The sequence below is a fragment of the Talpa occidentalis genome, unplaced genomic scaffold (assembly GCF_014898055.3).
Source record: "Talpa occidentalis isolate TD23 unplaced genomic scaffold, MPIMG_talOcc4v2.1, whole genome shotgun sequence".
NCBI lineage: Eukaryota > Metazoa > Chordata > Mammalia > Eulipotyphla > Talpidae > Talpa > Talpa occidentalis.
The window spans coordinates 143322974-143341556 of NW_026555331.1; the positions used below are offsets into that span (position 1 = coordinate 143322974).

Sequence of the window (18583 nt, forward strand, 5' to 3'; positions counted from 1 at the left end):
AGCCAAGAAAACCATGTGGGAAAGGCTGACAGCTCCAGAAGATGTATTTAGTAAATTACAGAGAGAAAACATAGCCATCATTGAGAGCTATGGCGCTGCCCTCATGGAAGTGGTCTGTCGAGATGCTTGTGATGGTCATGAGATTGGGAGGGTAAAGTAACCTTGTATAGCATTATCACTGTATAAGCACTTTGACATATTAAGGTATAAACTGAATTAGCTTTTATAGGTATGTCACATATTGAGAATTATTTTCTGCAGTTTATTTTCGTGAATTTGCTTATTTGCTATAATTTGGAATTTGTTTTTGTTTGTTCATGTTTTGTTTAATTCTGTTCAGAATATTAGTTCAGAGTGTTTCCCTAGAATAATCTTTTTGCTCATTTTGAGGTTGACCTTATACTTGTACAAATAGATGCTGTTCAATAAAGATCTTCGGATAAGAGAATGCTGGATTGACAGCTTTTATACTAAATAAATCTCTCTCAGCTTTGTGAAGGAGAATTTGCATTTATATGTCTTTAAAATTATGTGACATACTGGTGATAATGTAGTGAGAAGATAGTTTCTTGCTAATCAAGAATTATGTAGGTTTGAATCATGTTTTTGAAGACCATTGGAGACAGGATTTTAAAAAATGAGACATGCCAGTTACACCTCAGTAAAAAAGAAGGGTAAAAAAATGGGGGTAAATATAAATTATAAACAGCAAAATAATCTTAAAATCTTTTTAATGCATAGAAAAAGATGCTGGGAAGTGATACACCAAAATGGTTTAACTTTATCAGATTACATATTTTCTACATACTTTTTAATGATTTTTTAATGAGAACATAAAACTTTTTTATTTTTTTAGGGAAGCTATTTTTAAAAACTAATGTTTAGGTTCTGCTAAAATATATTTGAAGCTATTATTTTAATCTGTTAGGTTTTGTTTCAGAAGTATAACTTTACTCTGTAAGACATTCTTTTATTAATGGACTGAGTGAGATTCTGCATACAGTACTTTGAATTTTTCAGAAAACAAAATATGAAAGTTTTATTGCAAGCAATTATTCTCTTTGTAAGAAAAGTTCTAAACATTTCCAGGGAGAGGAAGTTGCTGTTGATTTTGATATTCTTCTCCATCCTCAGGACTTTGTTTTGTTTTCTGTCAGATGCTGGCACTGGCCCTACTTGACCGTATTGTCTCCGTAGACAAGCAGCAGCAGTGGCTTTTGTATCTTTCTAACAGTGGCTATTTGAAGGTGCTTGTAGACAGCTTGGTGGAAGATGACCGTACTCTGCAGAGCTTACTCACTCCACAGCCTCCCCTTTTAAAAGCCCTTTATACTTATGAATCGAAAATGGTAAGACTTCATATGCATTTGGAGTTGAATCAACAGCTCTTTGCCTCTCGGGACTGTACATCTATTAAAGAAAAGTGACCTACATTTTGAATACTCGTATCACATAAACTGATCATTTCTAAGGAGCTTTAAATCTGGATTTGTGCTAGAGATGTGTCTTCTGAGCATGCCAAAGTTGGGGTGAAATGATCCTGAGAGGATTAGTTGGATAACAGGAGTGTGCTTACCCAGGAGCCAGTGCTGCTGAGTGATAAGGCACCCAGTGTTCTAAGAAGAGCTGTGAACAAAACGTTTTTCCACAACAAAATTACACTAAAAATTACAGTGGTTGCTTCTTGAACATTCTGTGTAGACATGCCGGTTCTGCTTGAAACACAGGATTTACAGAATAGTATAAATTCACCATTTTCTTCAAATTTCCTTTAATTTTTGTGTTTCCTCTTGGTTAAAAATGTCATAGTAATATTGAATAGAAGCACTGAAGTCTTAGATTTATTAACTTTCCCCCCACATTCATATGTTTATTCAACAAGCATTTATTAGCTACCTATTATTTGCCAGGCATGGCATTAGGTTTTGGAGATAGAGTTGTGAGCAAAACAGACAAACCTTCCCTGCCCTCCCTAAGCTCATACGATGATAACTGAAACTACAGTGTAGTTGAATAATCAGGCAAAGCACTATGAGAAGCCCATCAGATATGCTGTGCCATTTAATTCTCATAAAAATCCTATGAGATAGGGTATAAATATGCCCATTCCTTGTTAGCTCTGAATATTTCTCCATTGATGATTAAACAGCAGAAATGTGCCATGAAAGACTCTCATTTTTATATAAGACCCTTGGGTATGATTTCTGCAATAATGATCTTCCTTTTGTGACTTAGGCATTTCTCACAAGAGTGGCTAAGATACAGCAGGGCGCTTTGGAGCTGCTGAGGTCTGGAGTGATTGTGAGACTGGCACAATGCCAGGTCTATGACATGCGTCCCGAAATGGACCCACAGGGGTAAGTGTCTGTATAGATTGGTATTGTGAAGTTTCAAGTGAAGGGTTGTTAAGGAAAAAAGAGATCCCAAATATAATTTTCCCACTGATTTACAAAAATGTTTGAGCAATACATTTTCATCTGGGTGATTTTTTTTTTGCTTTTGTTTTTGTTTTTCTTATATCCCCATGTCATTTACTAATGACATGGGACCTAATTAGGGACCTAATTCTTCATTTTAGAGCAGGAATGTTAAAAGGAAGTGGGAGAGCAGTTTGCTTGTTAATGTCCTTCCCAGTGTTGTTTTGCTCAACAGAAATGTGTTTTCAATTTCTCTTGTCTTTTAAGACATTGTAATAAAATTATAAATTTCTGTGGCTTTTCTATTCGTGATGATTCAAGTTAAGGTTTTAGTGTATATAATATTTTTTCATTTTAACATTTTACCAACTTCTTGCTAAAAATGAAAGCTTTGAGTGAAATTATTTTTAATCTTCTTAGCAGGTCTTGGGGTTCAGTTTAAACTGGGCTTTTTTTCTTTTTGTCCACATGGTGCAACATTGCTGGGCAGATAGTATGTCCTGCCGATGATAGTGACACTTAGGTCTTGAGTAATTTTCTTAGAAATAGCCATTGCCTGGGCCTCCCCGGTGGCGCAGCAGTTGAGCGCTGGGTTGCGAAGCTGCCCAAAGCCTCTGAGGCGCCGGTTCGATCCCCGGCTGCTCCCCGGCCACAGAGGAGGGTCCCACATGGCGCGCAGACCTCTCCTGCCGCCCGCTGCTCCCCTCAGCAGTGTACTTCGGTCCTTCTGCCTGCTCTGCTCCCCGCTCTGGCTCTGGTGAATTCTCTAACCCTCCCGCGCTTCTGACTGTACCCAGTGCTTGTATAAATAAATAAATCTTTAAAAAAAAAAAATAAAGAAATAGCCATTACCAAACTGAATCTTTGAGTTTTCAGATGTATCTACAAAACTATTTGACCTCCAGGAAAAAGAATTTTTAATTGGTTTCTAAAGTTTTGAACAAGAGAGTTGTTTTTTCCCCCTTAGGTGAAGAGAGTTGTGTTAATTACACTCCTCAGTTCATGGCATGTTATTATCACTTGTCTGAGCAACACTCTTCTCACCTATTCCCCTTTATTTCCATATTTTGTATTCATTCCCTTCAACAGGCAACCATAAACATTTATAATAAATAGTAGTTGTTAATTAATACAATGTTCTGAGATAATTGTCTTAAAGGCTAAGTAATCCTTGAGCTTTTTAAAAATCTTCTTATTTTTTATATATAATGGGCAATGTAGATTTTTTTTTTTGCCTTTGGGTTTAGGAGAGAGAAATTTAGGGAAAAAAGTAACTTTTGTTTTTTTTATCTATTTCTTAATCACAGTCTCAGTGGCCCAGGGAACATTTCTTTCTTTCTTTGTTTTTTTAATATAATTTTTTTTTTCATTTTTATATTCCCCATACAATTGCGACCCCCTTATTTTGACCCCAATCCCTCCCCTCCGCCCACCCCCCACCCCCCACCCCCCATAGAGTGTCTCTGTTTCATAGTTGTTTGTTGATTTTTATTTTTACTTTCTTATAGTTATTCTTTTTCCTGGTCCCTTATTTAAGTTTTCTAGATTCCTGCTATGAGTGAGACCAACCGGAATTTTTCTTTTTCTTTCTGGCTTATTTCGCTGAGCATGATCCCTTCCAGCACCATCCATGTTGCTGCAAATTGCATGGGTTTATCTTTTTTGAATGCTGAGTAATATTCCATGGTGTATATGTACCCCATCTTCTTGATCCAGAAGATGTACCTAACTGCCCTAATGTACTTAACTGCCATGGTAATTTGATCTGCTTTCCCTGCCATCAGTCTTCAGGGTTTTCTCACTAAGATAGATGGCTGCTTGTTATTTTTGGGCATTTGGGTTGTTTCCACTGTTGTAAACAGTGCTGCTATAAACATAGGGGTGCAGGTGCTCTTTGGAATTGATGTTTCTGTGTCCTTTGGGTAAATACCTAGGAGTGGAATTGCTGGATCATATGGAAGCTCTATGTTTAGTAGGTAAAGAAATCTCCACACAGCTCTTCATAGTGGTTGGACCAGTTTACACTCCCACCAACAGTGCAGGAGAGTTCCTTTTTCTCCACACCCTCGCCAACATTTGTTGTTGCTAGTTTTTTTAATATGTGCCGTTCTCACTGGTGTAAGATGGTATCTCATGGTAGTTTTGATTTGCATTTCCCAGGGAACATTTAGAGTAAAATAAATATGGTTGGAAATTTTCAAATGTCTTAGCAAATTACTCACACTTATTTTACTATGATTTAGCAGAATTCAAATAATTCCATTTTTACTAAATGTATATGTGGCTACTCATTATTAGCTTTGCATCTTAGCCACCTGTGACATGTTTGCATGGTCATGGTTGGGGATTATTAGAATGCACCTAACTTTTGGACTGTTGCTCTCTTCTCCTTTGGTGAAATAAATGAAGCGTGTTTGGCATGAGAGACCCCCCCATGTTCATCCCTACTCCGGTGGATCGGTACCGGCAGATTCTCCTTCCAGCTCTCCGCTTGTGCCAAGTCATCCTCACATCCAGTATGGCCCAGCACTTGCAGGCAGCGGGGCAGGTAAGAGGAATCCTAGTGCAAAAAAGAAATGTTTGGTGAAAACCCCTTATTTTACAAATGCAGAACCCCTGTATAGGAAGCTTAAGTGAATTTACCTTAATCGTACTGTTTGTGGCAGGGCTAGGTCTAGAAAGTGGGTCCTTGTATACTGTACTGAAATTCATTAGCCCATTTTTGTTCTCCTGTTTGAATGAAACACCACAGTTAATAAGTAGAACAGTGAGATGGAAAGCAAGAGGTTGAATGACTTCTAAAATGTAATTGAACCAAGGCATTTATTGAGAGAAGACTGTACATTTATTAGGCCTTGCAGAAAACAGAGAAGGTAGATGGTAGTGCCGCCCTTAGTTGTGATACTTACAGAATGAAGTAATTGAAATAAGTGAATTTTCTAGCTTAATCACATTTTTATCTTTAAACTTGTTTTATTTTCATGGCTTTTCCATAAAAGCTTCAAAAATATATATTTTGTTTCTTTAATAATATAATTTCACTAATTAGGTTTATTATTATTAATCTGCAAACTTTTATTGTATTTATTGCTCTATTGTGATTCCCTCAGAAACTGCCCTAATGGTAATTTGATCTGCTTTCCCTGCCATCAGTCTTCAGGGTTTTCTCACTAAGATAGAGGGCTGCTTGTTATTTTATACAGCATCAGTCTAGGTAATATCCTACTCCTTTCAGACATAAACTTTGAGTCAGTATTTTAAGACTCACAGACTTTTTTTGTCTCCTACTTTATTGAGATTAAGAGTTTTTAGTAGAAGTGGGACCGTTGGCAGGAGATGTTGGTTCTGTACTACTGCTCTTGTACTGATTCTAGCAGCATCCACTGAGGAGCTGTAAAAATACACAGATTATTGAGTGTCATGTCCAGCAATGGTGTGCTGAGGCTAGGAATCTGGTATAAAAAATAAAAGAGCACAGCTCCTTAGAGTCATTCAGATATTTGGCTTGTTTGGGTTTCGTCTCTGCCTTCAAAGCATTTATAATCTAGTTGAGATGTTTGTTCATGAAAATAGTTTGAGAATCCTGCATGACAGTGCATTGTAGAATGCTAAGGTAGAAGTACAAAGTTTGGAGGTCCGGATTTATATCTTTCCTATTTACATATCAAAAGGATAATGAGACTAAAGCTTTTATGTGATTGTTCCTAGGTTACTCTAATCAGACTTTCATAGAGCAACTCGAATTCAGTGAATCATTTTTTATGCCCACTCATAGTAAATTCATGTTCTAGTTGCATATGCACAAAGAAAAAAAATCAGGGTTACATAGTAGTTTTCATGTACTAATTCCAAATTATAGTGCACTTTTCTATAGTACACTTCCCCTAAATATATTACTTTCTAAACATTGACATCATCTTTTAGCTTTCCATGAATTCAGTATGTTTGCTTTTTGTAGAAATAAACAGTTTAAGTGCAGAAATAAGTTTTTCTTTTAAATTTTATGTTTATTGTTGTTGAGATACTGTTCTAAATGCTTAGCATGTTAATTGGTTTAATCCTCATAAGTCTCCTAAGTTAGAACCGTTGTTCATACTTTATAGATGCGAAATAAGTAAATGCAAAATTAGGTAATGGCTAATCTAATATTCATTACATTGAATTACTTGCTTCAGTGTTTTAAAAAAATGGTGATTTATAAATGGGTAATATAATATTACTCTTGTATGTGTTTCTTCCATTTCTCTCTCCTCCTTGGCTTAGGTGTTGCAGTTTCTTATCTCACATTCTGATACCATTCAAGCAATCCTGCGCTGCCAGGATGTCAGTGCTGGATCTTTGCAGGAACTGGCTCTGCTGACAGGAATTATAAGTAAAGCAGCGCTTCCTGGTGAGTTTTTTACATTGGATGGACTTTAACTGATTCTTTACAGACTGACATGTACTTAATAGAACAAGGTTTTTATTCCTTTGCAGCTGTATTTGACTTAATTAAAATTGGTAATGCTAATAATGTTAGCTGACCTTGTAAAAGGAATAAGTTTATATACAAATGAAATATGTTCAGTCTAACAAGTTCAAAAAGCTCACAAAATAATTGACACTTAAAATCCCATTCCTAGAAATGGCCAAATAACATTGGTAGGTTGCTTTGTGTATGAGAGAGAGAAACGGACATACAGAGGTAAGTTGTGAGAATGGCATAACCATTTACATGCAGTTTTATAAGATAAATATTTAATTTAGTGAACTTAGTTAAAAAATTAATGGAAAATAAGGCATTGGTACTTCAAGAAGTTGATTTGCTTGATTTAGAAATTTTCTAATATATCCAGACTGAGAAGTTGAAAGGATATTTTATTTTTCTGTGTGCAAGCTATACTTTTGCCAAAGGAAAAAAGAAAATCAAATGAGAGTTAATAGAAAAAAAGAAACACATTCCATTTTTAGTGTTTCATATTCTAAACACCTATGAGAAAGTACTTTATTGCTGAATTTAGAAAATTTTAACTTTCATGGTTATAAATAAAAAGGTTTTTCTTTAAAAGTTAAAAAATAGGGCCTCCTTGATGGCCTACAGGTTAAGTCTAAGCGCTATAACTGCTGCCACCTACATTCAATCCCCGACCAGGGAGCAACCCACATGGTACAGCAGACCTCTCCTGTCTTGCCTGCTGTTCTCCTCAGCAGTGTATTTCAGTAGATCTGACTGCTCAGTAGATCCCCTCTCTGTCTTTGGTGAATCCTCTCAACCCCCTTATCTCTGGCCTATACCCCAGTTCTTCTATGCAAAATAATTAAAAATTTAAAAAACAAAAACAAAAACTAAAAATTGCCTTTCAAATTCACAAACTCATTCTAGATTTTGATTATAAATGAACGAGCATGTGCTAGTGTCCCTATAACCTGTGCACGGTTGTGGTTCTCAAAACTCTTCCTTGTTAAGAGTCTGAGTATATGCTCATAAGGAATATAAAATATTAGAACCAATCTTCCACTGTAATGTTTTTATTTTGTTGATTATAAAACTACGTTTAAGAGCACTCCAATTTTATTTAGGTATATTAAGTGAACTTGATGTTGATGTAAATGAAGGATCCCTAATGGAATTACAGGGGCATATTGGAAGATTCCAGGTAACTGATTCTTTTTTATTTTGAGTAGCAGCTGAAGGACTTGTAAAAATACAATAGTTCTCGTACCTATCCTCTTCATTCTGCTTCCTAGATTTGGGCAAACCCTTTAAACTCTTAATGATTCTTTCATATCTCTGCATTGCATACTTTTATTGTTACTACTTGATTTTCCAATTTCCACTAAGGAAGATGAGACTTTAGATCTCTGTATTCTTTCTCCTCCATCATACAATATGTGCCTTTCCCACTAGCCCCCCTCTTGTCAAACTCAAGATAATCATATCAATTTTGGTTATGTCAATTTTAGTGTTACATTATTACGATTATGTAAATGTCATTTATGATTAAATGACAGGAATAAAGCACTTTTTTGTTTACAACATTTTGTTTTCCCTAGAGTCAATAATTGGGGGGTTTTTTGGCTTGGTTTTTATGTAGTTATTATGTATTCCCAAATGCTTTTCCAATTATTTAATCTCTCAATATATTCAAATATTATATAGCTTATCAATTAGCTATTTTATCACTGTCTGGGAGCCTCCATATCTAATCTGAATGAATATCTGTGCATTGTACTCACTAAAAGTAATTATATTTATACATTAGAATTTATAATCCATTGTTTTTGATTCAGTAATTTCTCAACCAATCTTCTTTCAAAGAAAATGTATTTTTCGTTGATCTTTTTAAGGTGACTTCTGGAAATGTTTTAGTATATCAGTTTTATTTGTAAGAGTAACAAACATAGTTATTAGTTTACAAAATAGATATAACTATTTTGGCAAATAGTTATAGTCTGTAATACATTTTGCTATATACAAACTTATTATTTAAACAAATACCAGTTTAAACAAGACATTATATATGCATGTGTGTACACACATATGATGTTACCGGTTCTTAAAATGTTATTATTGTGTGCTTACTATGTGCAGAATGCCATGCTAAGCACTTTAAATAAATCCACTGTCTTAAGTAATCCTGGCAACAATCTTAGAAGGTAGGAATTGCTATTAGCACTCTAGAAATATAAGCATTAAAAATGGAGGAAATTAAGTAATTTGTCCCAGGTCACTTAGCAAAAAGTCATGTACCTGCTGTTGGAACTTATATCTCTGATCCCAAGCCCATGTGCTAAATAAACCCTGTACGTATTGCCAATTTAGACAATCTTGTCTTTTCCTTCTGAGAATCATAGGAACAATTGTATTGTCAGTGAAAAGTACCAGTATTTCAGACAGATGTCATTTGCATTTTATCTGCCTATGCTACCTATGTTCCCAACCTTTATATGGAGTCTCCAGACGCAGCCCTGGAAGTAATAGCCTTTAGATTTGAACCTTAGTGACAAAATTATCATGGGTGTGCTTGTTGCTAACCATCTTCCATTTACCATCTCAATTTGCTTCTCGTTGGTTAACTGCGTGCACTTATTTAATGGGTATCTTCCAATGAATAACTAAGTACTTTTTTGGCAGAATACAGAAAATTCTTAGGTTATATTGGGGATTAACTGCTAAAGAAAAATTGGCATTTTCATGAGTTAACTGCCAGTCAAGAACATTGGGGGAAAGATGAGTTTTAATAGTGCTAACATTAGTTGGCTCAGTTGAAAAAAGGGAATCAGATGCGTTAGAGAATGATTCTCCTCCCCACTGAGTTTTTTTTTAACATCCCTGAAGAGAGGTCACTAATTTTAAACATATCCAGCTAGATCTGAACTGAATATCCTTTTTTTCCTTAGCGCCAGTGCTTAGGACTACTCAGTCGCTTTGGTGGCTCTGACAGATTGCGTCAGTTTAAATTCCAAGATGATAATGTGGAGGGCGATAGAGTGAACAAGAAAGATGAGATCGAACTGGCTATGCAACAGGTAAGAGGGGTAAGAATTGTGTAACTGTCCCTTAAGGTTTTTATGTTTTTGAAAATATTTGATAAAGATAACATGTAATTTTACAAACAGATTTATAAATTTGGTCTTCAAATCTGGATTTCTGTGACATTAGGACATTCAGGGAGCTAATATTTTTTATTGCTTTTCTTCCATTGTAGATTTGTGCCAATGTCATGGAATATTGCCAGTCACTCATGTTGCAGAGTTCCCCTACCTTTCAGCATGCTGTGTGTCTCTTCACCCCAAGCCTGTCAGAAACCATTAACAGAGATGGACCCCGACAAGGTGAGCCTCATTCATTCAGTCTGTATATGAGTAAGTTGCTGTCATTAGGACAAGTTTTTGTTGTCTTCAGTAAGATAAGGGGTTTTTTTTCTTTCTGAGTAATTATTGGGAAATTTTTAAATGGTTTTAAGAAGGAGATGTGAGTAGGTATTATTGTCAGACTTGTGGATAGGCTGGAAAACTCAAGACAATAGGGAAACTCAAGATTTTTTGAGCACAAATCTAGAAGAGTTGTGTGGATATATTTTTCAATAGTACTTGAGATCCCATGGGAAGGATCTAGTATTAGAGAGTAAGCTAGCTGGGTGGAGGGTGAAAATATAACAGATAGTTTATATGTAAAATCAAATCAAGCTAAATACAGTGTCTGAATTGGGTTTTGAATAACAGCTCCAAGTTTTAATAATATAGTGAAGTAAAATTTAGATGTCAGGTATCCTGACTTACCCTATGATTTCCTAATGACCCAGGAGGAAAGATTTGGAATACAAGGTAGGATGATGGATTGGTTAAAGCTGTCATCCCAGGGCACACCACGCCCATTCTGATCTTGGTGGGAGTAATGGAATGGACAGCTCATAATTTCAGGAAGGCTTTTGTGAAGATTTCTGTGAATCATTTTGTCATCATTTCATCTTTTTTTAACATCTTATTTTTAAATTACATAAAATGCATAAAATGCATACATAGAATATTATTAAAAATATATTCATTTTACAACCTCTTCTATAAATTAAGCTGCAAACTCTGTCTAGCTCTTACTTAATGTACTCATAGGATTAAAAGTGCTTTTTAAATTGAGGCTAAATCAAATTATACTTTTGGAATACTTCAGTTACTGTTCTTCCTATCTCTTTGGAACAATGACTTTGAACTGGGAATTCAGTAACCAGAAAAATGTGAACTGGAAGTGAACCCAGAAGGAGAGGCAGGAATTACTCACTTTGAATTAAGAAACTTCAAAATTGTGTGTACCGTTTTTGTATGTGTGTGCACAGTGCAGGGGCTTGGGGGTCTGTGGGAAGATAGATATGGTGGTTAGTAGCTTTCATCAACTTCTCAAAGACACCCAGAAAAGGATAAGCGCTACCATTTCCAACAACCAGATTTCCTTATTCTTCCCCAAGGTCCTCAGCCTTCTGTACATACCTCATTACAGCCACTCCTAACCGCTCCTTTGAACTGCAAATGGTATTTAAAAGTAGTCCTGGGTTGATTTTAATAACAGATTGCATGTCCTTACATTCCTGAACATCCCGTGTTTAAAAGAGGTCATTTGGAATTCCTATAAAATGCTTGTAAGGGGAACATTGTTTTTTGTTTTGTTTCTTAAATTATCTTGTTAGATACCCAAGCTCCAGTGGTTCCATACTGGCGCCTGCCTGGTTTGGGCATTATTGTCTACCTGCTGAAGCAGAGCGCTAATGACTTCTTCAGCTACTACGACAGTCATCGACGGAGTGTCAACAAGCTGCAGAATGTGGAGCAGCTTCCTCCAGATGAGATAAAAGAGGTAGGAATTTTGTAATGAGCTGTGGATACTTCTGTGAAGCCGTCGCTTTTGCTATTAAGGGCATTGCTCACTATTACTGTGTCACACTTGTGAGTAAAGATGATGTATGCAGTAGACAGAAGGAAGAAGAGTTCCTGGCCTTGGATTGCATCTCGTAAGCACAGCAACTCTTGACTGAAGACAGGGGCTTATGCCTCTTCAAGACCACCTGCCATTAGTAGACAGGCAGTGACCTTTGAGTAAAGAATTTCGGTAACTCTGAAACCTGTGCTGAGAAACTCGAGTTCCTACTGCAGATGTTTTTTTCAGTAGAAGGTTGTCTTAGTGTCTTTAGTATCTTCAATATCTGCTGAGTGAATTTTTCAGACAAATGATGTGGTGTATCAGACCTGACTGCTTGCTCTTGGTGTCTGGAATCATCCCCTGGTACTTACTGTAGCTAAAGTGCTTGCTCTCTTAGTAGCCTGTTTTCTTTCTGTTTGGCACAGCTGAACATAAGGCATCTCTTTGTGGTGTTGAAGCTTCTTGGTGGCCTGTTGTAGCCTGGCTATTGAGCCACTTTGCCAATCCTGGTTCCCATGAGGTTTTTTGAAAAATTTCATTCACTCTTAAGAGTAGTCAAAGTTACTCTTCGGTTGTAGGGAAAAATTATTTTATTAATGATGTGCCAGGCCCTGAGCTGCATGTTTTACCTGAGCACAGGAGGCAGATATTGTGTCCACTCCCCATTTCTCAGATGAGGAAGCTGAGACACCAAAAGTTTGAGTAATTGACCCAAAGCCACATAACCAGCAAGTAAAGCGGAGGCAGGAATGACTGACCGGGTTCAGATAACCCCTGAAATTGTGTGGTTTACACCTGGCAGTTCTTCCAAATGCAGAGCATTTCATGGGTGATGGCAGGACTGACCAGAGGTGCTATAGCGTCACAGTGAACTATGTGGAGCTCACCAGCCCCACGCCAGTCTGCTCTCTGCCAAGCCTAGTGACTGGACATTAATTGAAATGGTTGTGTTTATAGGTGTGCCAGGTTGAGAGGTGGCCAGGGGAGTTATGTTCTAGAAGTCTACATCATCTTCACAATATGCATGATAGCTGTTACAGAAATGTCCACAGTATTGTTACACCTGCTACTTGAAACTCATGTTCTGTTTTGTTTTAGTATTACGGGGAATTCAGGGTTGGGGCCCATCATGAAAATGTGTTTCCAGGGCAAAGCTTTTTCAGAAAGCAATAGATGAACATTCATTTGTGAAGTCAAATGCTGCTTTGACGCTTGTTGGTTTGTTTTTTAATTACTAGCTTCCTAACTTGATGATAAACTCTTGCTTGTGAGGGTGTTTAAACTCATTTGAGTGTTTTTCCTAATACTTAACCATAAGCAACCCTCTAAGAGTAGAGTTTCATCTATTTTGTTATGTTTAAGATTCTTAATATTGCATGTTTCTTTTTCTTAGTTGTGTCAGTCTGTGATGCCTGCTGGTGTTGATAAAATCTCCACTGCCCAGAAATATCTTCTAGCAAGACGGCGGTTGGTGAAATTGATCAACAATCGAGCTAAACTGCTATCCCTTTGTTCTTGTATCCTTAATGAAATCAAGCATGACTTGAACGGTGACCTTTTAATAGAGTCTTCACATGTGGGAACTGTTTCCTTATTATCACACTATTTGGGGACTCAGAACTATATGATAGAGACATGGTTACTGTTAATTTTTTCCCAGTAATACCTGTTAGATTACCAAGTGGAAATTTTTTTTTTAATCTTTCAAATAGCTGATACTCCTGATAATATATAAAAACTGTCTGGACAGACAACAAGGACATGGAGATGGTGCTAGCATAGTGCTTCACAGCCCCCACCTCCTCCTTCTCAGCACACCTGGCTGTTTTGGGACCAGACACCTTTGGTGTCTGTTAGACAGAGGGTGTGGGCACATCTCTAATTGAGTCTGTTCCTTTTCCCCAGAAACTGGTTTGTAGGTCTGTGATGAGATTGTTTTCCTTTCATTTGAGCTCTCCCCAGTTATCATAGAGACCTGCCTGTTTATTCTTTGGCGCCACCTGGAGTACTACCTGTTGCATTGCACTCCCACGGATTCTCAAGATTCCTTGTTTGCCTCCAGGACTTTATTTAAAAGCAGAAAACTACAAGGTAGGTGTCATTCTGAAAATTAATGAACTATGAATGCCTCTACACTGTAGTACCTTGAGAAATTAGTTACATTTTTTCTTTTTATTTTATGTTTTTGGGTTATTAAGAGTGTATTGGGTAATAGAGAGATACTTAGTTATTGGACATAGCTATTTTCTGTATTTTGCTTCTGGCCATGGGACATGGTATGGGTCATAAAGGTATCTTAGAGACTTCTCAGTTTCTTGCAGTTAAGGGCTAATCTAGACTCTCCTGATAAATAATTTTCCAGAAGAATGGAAGTGGGTCAGTGTAGGCCATAATTTTTGCTCTTGGAGTGAGCCTATGACCAATGCATATACATTAGATTCCTTAGATAGGAAGAAACAAAAGAAAATCTTGAGAACCTTCTCCTAGACCAGTGAAGTGCTTCTGGGGCCTATATATACTGAAACTGAAATAGTTACTAGTGTTAAGCCATTTTTTTCATTGCACTGTAGTTCACTGTCTTCAGCTTCTTTCATTGGCAATAGGTACATACTTGCAAAGCTGAGTTGACTGTGCGTTTTATCTCTAGATTCCTTTGCTTCAGACACTAATCTGGACTTCAGAAGTGGGCTGACTATAGTGAGCCAGCATGACATCGACCAGGTACAGTTCCGTTCTCATGCTCTTTTTGTTTACTTACTTAAATTTATTTATTTAGTGTTCTGATCTGTTACTCTTTTGTTTACTTAATATTTACTTATTTATTTATTGGACATGGAGAGGAAAAGCCAAATATATTTGTAAGATTATCATTTTCAAGGTTACATACAAAGACCTGATTTGAATTTTGGCGTGGCCACCTAACAGCTTTGAGAAATTGGCTGAATTTTTGAGCTTTATTTCCTCATCTAAGAAATAGGAATGATAATTCAACCTCAAAGAGTTTTGTCAGAATTAAGTGAAGGTCGATAATGTGAAGTGCCTAGGGTAGTCCTGGAACATATTAAGAGTTTAGTAATTGGTAGGCCTTATGATCTGGAAACTCCCTAAATTCTTTATGATGAACTTCATGGATTTTTTAAGCACTTAATTTCTCAGAAAATAATTTAATGATAAGATTGTGAGCAGCCATTAAAAATGCAACTGTAGCAGACTATAATATTACATTATACAGTAATATATCCTTAGTAACCTCTTTATCAATAGTGTTAGGATGAAGGAAGAGCAGTCCAAAAAAATTAATGAAAACCTCATTAAACTAATAACGACATCTTATTCCTCACAGAGCCTCTATTGTTCGTGTGATACTAGGAAAAGTATGAATTACAGCTAGCTCTGCTGCTAGGCCTCTGGATGTCCTAAACAATGAGTTGACAATGCCCCTGCCTTTCTCCAAGCCCCCTTGGTCACTGCCTTTCCGAAAGCTGAAGGTTGAAGCTACCTGCAAAGGAGAGGAACAGCTTCAGATACTTAGCCAGTCGTCATGGATACCACACAGTCAGCCTAACCTCGCCTATGTGACTTCATAATAGTAATTCATTTTTTGGCTAGCCTTCCTTAGGGAAGCTAGTATTAAATGAGGTCATGGCAGAGTTAGCTAAAGAATAGATTATCTGGAAGATGTTTAATAAACATGTTGAATTAATAACTTACTGTTTCAGTCAGCTGGTCTGTTGTAAAGTTAGAAAAAGTCAGGATTTAAAAATATTCTATGGTTTGATTTTAATACGAAACTAAAAGCAGGTAGATTCATCTAATTTTGTATAGTACTTAAAAGATGGATTCAGAATTGCATATGCTTTTTTTTTTTTTTTTTTTTTTAATAGAGGCATGTTTATTTATTTATTTATTTGTTTGTTTGTTTTGTTTACACATGCACTGGGTACAGTCAGAAGCACAGGAGGGTGAGAGAATTCACCAGAGCCAGAGCGGGAAGCAGAGTAGGCAGAAGGACCGAAGTACACTGCTGAGGGGAGCAGCGGGCTGCAGGAGAGGTCTGCGCGCCATGTGGGACCCTCCTCTGGTGGCCGGGGAGCAGCCGGGGATCGAACCAGCGCCGTAGAGGCCGCGGGCAGGTTCGCAACCCAGCGCTCAACCGCTGCGCCACCGGGGAGGCCCTGCATATGCTTTCTAAGAAATATGAATTCTAAAGTATACACCAGGTTTCCTCCCCACATTCAGATTTATTTTTTTGAAAGTAAAAGAATGCAAAGTTTTTTTAATTGAAAAAAGGAAGTGAAAATTAAAAGCTTCTTTCCAACCTGTTCTCTGTTTATTTCCTTAAAGACACTCTTAATAGCATCTTACATGATCCTTCAGGAAATGTTTTCCTGCATATGTCAGTTTATCAGCAGCATGACAAATGGAAATGTTATTTAAAAGTTGTTTTAAAACAGAATCAATGGTTGTTGCTATTTAAACCCTATTTAAAATTTCACATATTGGATGTGAAATTTTTCCCTTTTTTATGCAAAAAAAGGAAAGGGGAAAACATCAGTATCATACCAATACATTTTCAGGTGGAAAATGTTAATGTTTAGTTTATTTGGGGCCTGAGAAAGGACTACATTATGAAAATTCAAAGGTAAGACATGGAATAAAGGAAGTACTTGAGACTGCAGTTTTAATAATGAAATGTTATCTCTGTTGCCTCTAGCTTCAGTCTGATGCCATCAGTGCTTTTGGTGAATCTCTACAAAAGAAACTTCTGGACATTGAAGGATTATATTCAAAAGTCCGATCTCGCTATAGTTTCATACAAGCTCTTGTCAGACGTATCCGAGGCCTGCTGAGGATATCACGGAATTGAGAACTTATGCTTACACTCTTCCAGGGAAGAGATGAATTGGGAAAAACCCTCTCCTTTTTATAGATAAGTTTGTTTCTAAATTATGACCAAAAAATATTTTGCTATTTCTTTCTTTATATATGGATATCTTTTCTGTAAACTTCTTAGCCTGGTTCCATTCTCACCAGTAAAAAATAAATACTTTTTAAAAAAATGAAATAAATGTATGGTCAGTCTATTGAAACTTTACCTAAAAGATGATCAGCATCAGGAATCTAGCAAATAAATCTTCCATTGTGGTGGCTTCCCTCAGGAGTATTCTTCTGACTGCTAGGTTAAAGGTCTTGTCTGGAGAGTCTAATGTTTTCTCCCTTATGTCTACATTCTTCTTTTTCTGATGTTCAGGAGTACTTCATGGAGTCAAGTGGATAATAAACTATAGCCGAGTTCTTTCATGGAATATGCTACTCAGTACTGTGAATCATGTATTACAGAAACGTCCAAAAAGTAAAGCCTTCTCTTTCCTAAAATTATTTTTATTTTTTAAAAATATTTATGTATACAAGAACTGGGGTACAGGCCAGAGGTATGGGAGGGTGAGAGGATTCACCAGAGACAGAACAAAGAGCAGAAGAGGCAGATGGACTGAAAACTCTGCTGAGGGGAGCAGCAGGCGAGACGAGAGGTCTGTTGCGCCATATGGGTAGCTGCCTGGCCTGCTAGGGATCGAACCCTCGCTGCAGAGGCTGGGGACAGCTTCATAGCGCAGTGCTCAACCCGCTGCACCACCAGGGAGGTCCCCTAAAATTATTTTTAAATTTTTTTCTTTTTCCCAAAATTAGTGGTATTTTTTCTTGTCATGTATGTAAGTAACAATATAGTTTGCATGTGTTTCTTAGCTGTGATTACAAAACTTCTCAAATTCATCATCTGCTTCTATTTCTCATATAATTAATATGATGGCTACAATTAGGGCAAGAGAATTTATACAATCACCATTTTACTTCTTGCCCAGTTATATTTATGTTCAGTGACAACTTCCTCTGAAAGTCCATTTTTCCATTTCTAGCCACCAATTATTTCAGCCTTATGTATCAGAGACATTGCTGAGAGAGGAGTCTTGACTCTTACACAGTAGCTGAAAGTTACTACTTAGTTCTGTGTGTTGCTTTTTCAAAAATCTTGTCATCAAATTTCCATGGCGTTTAAGCATTCTTTTAAAAAGGCTTTGTCAATGTTATGTATTGAAAGTAACTGAATACCATGTGTAAACATTAGACTTTTGATAGGAAGCATTGTGCTGAATAAACACAAGTCTTAAAGGATGTGGATAAACTGATAGCTGGGTCCCGTGTAGTAATGCTGTTGCTCCACTGCTCAGGCATGTGGTAATCTTTATCTGGAGCACAGACAGGAGCTTGGGGGTCATCAGAAGAGAACTGGGGGCACAGATGCCAAACATTTTATAAACCTGAAGTGTGAAATGGAGATATTAAACTCAACTGATAGTAAACTAAATTTGAAATTAATTAAAAATTTCAGTTTACCAAGTATATCTTCTCCCCTTCCCCTTTATCCCCTTTTCTCCTGAAATGGCAGTACACCGGGCTAGAAGGTAGGGCAGTGCAGAGGCCTCTGGGAGAGAGGGGAAGGAAGGATTGCAGTGTGGTCAGATATGCTGTTTGCATAGGAAACCAGCAGAGAGGCTAACCCTGAGCCACAGGGGCTCCACCTGACTCAGCTTCTGCACCTGCTCCTGGAGAGGGGCTTGGTGTCGCCCCTGCTCTTAAGCAAAGCACAGGATAAATAGATTTTAGATATCTTGTTTTAAAAAGTTTTAGCATTTAAAGGGTAGGTTCACTTACTCCTCAAGAATACTAAATAGGGCCTCCCTGGTGGCGCAAGGGGTTAAGACGCAACCTATGAAGG

At 37.1% G+C, this 18583-nt stretch overlaps 1 protein-coding gene and 1 long non-coding RNA gene across 2 annotated transcripts in view; one reads left to right on the forward strand and one right to left on the reverse strand.

Moving 5' to 3' along the window:
• The window catches only part of NUP205 (nucleoporin 205), a 68529-nt gene extending 51661 nt beyond the window's left edge, over window positions 1-16868 (forward strand). The window contains exons 31-43 of the mRNA XM_037513925.2: window positions 3-151; window positions 1158-1349; window positions 2236-2357; window positions 4827-4965; window positions 6681-6807; window positions 7977-8053; window positions 9798-9926; window positions 10106-10232; window positions 11579-11745; window positions 13202-13325; window positions 13771-13899; window positions 14456-14529; window positions 16523-16868. Coding sequence (XP_037369822.1) covers window positions 3-151; window positions 1158-1349; window positions 2236-2357; window positions 4827-4965; window positions 6681-6807; window positions 7977-8053; window positions 9798-9926; window positions 10106-10232; window positions 11579-11745; window positions 13202-13325; window positions 13771-13899; window positions 14456-14529; window positions 16523-16675 — 1709 coding nt within the window. The 3' untranslated portion in view covers window positions 16676-16868. The remainder of the gene's footprint in view (window positions 1-2; window positions 152-1157; window positions 1350-2235; window positions 2358-4826; window positions 4966-6680; window positions 6808-7976; window positions 8054-9797; window positions 9927-10105; window positions 10233-11578; window positions 11746-13201; window positions 13326-13770; window positions 13900-14455; window positions 14530-16522) is intronic.
• Window positions 4633-15361, reverse strand: LOC119247471 (uncharacterized). The gene is made up of 3 exons (XR_005125760.1): window positions 15308-15361; window positions 5061-5147; window positions 4633-4977 (listed from the first exon to the last, which is right to left on the reverse strand). It is a non-coding gene; the product is annotated as an uncharacterized LOC119247471 (long non-coding RNA).
• Window positions 16869-18583: the final 1715 nt, after the last annotated feature.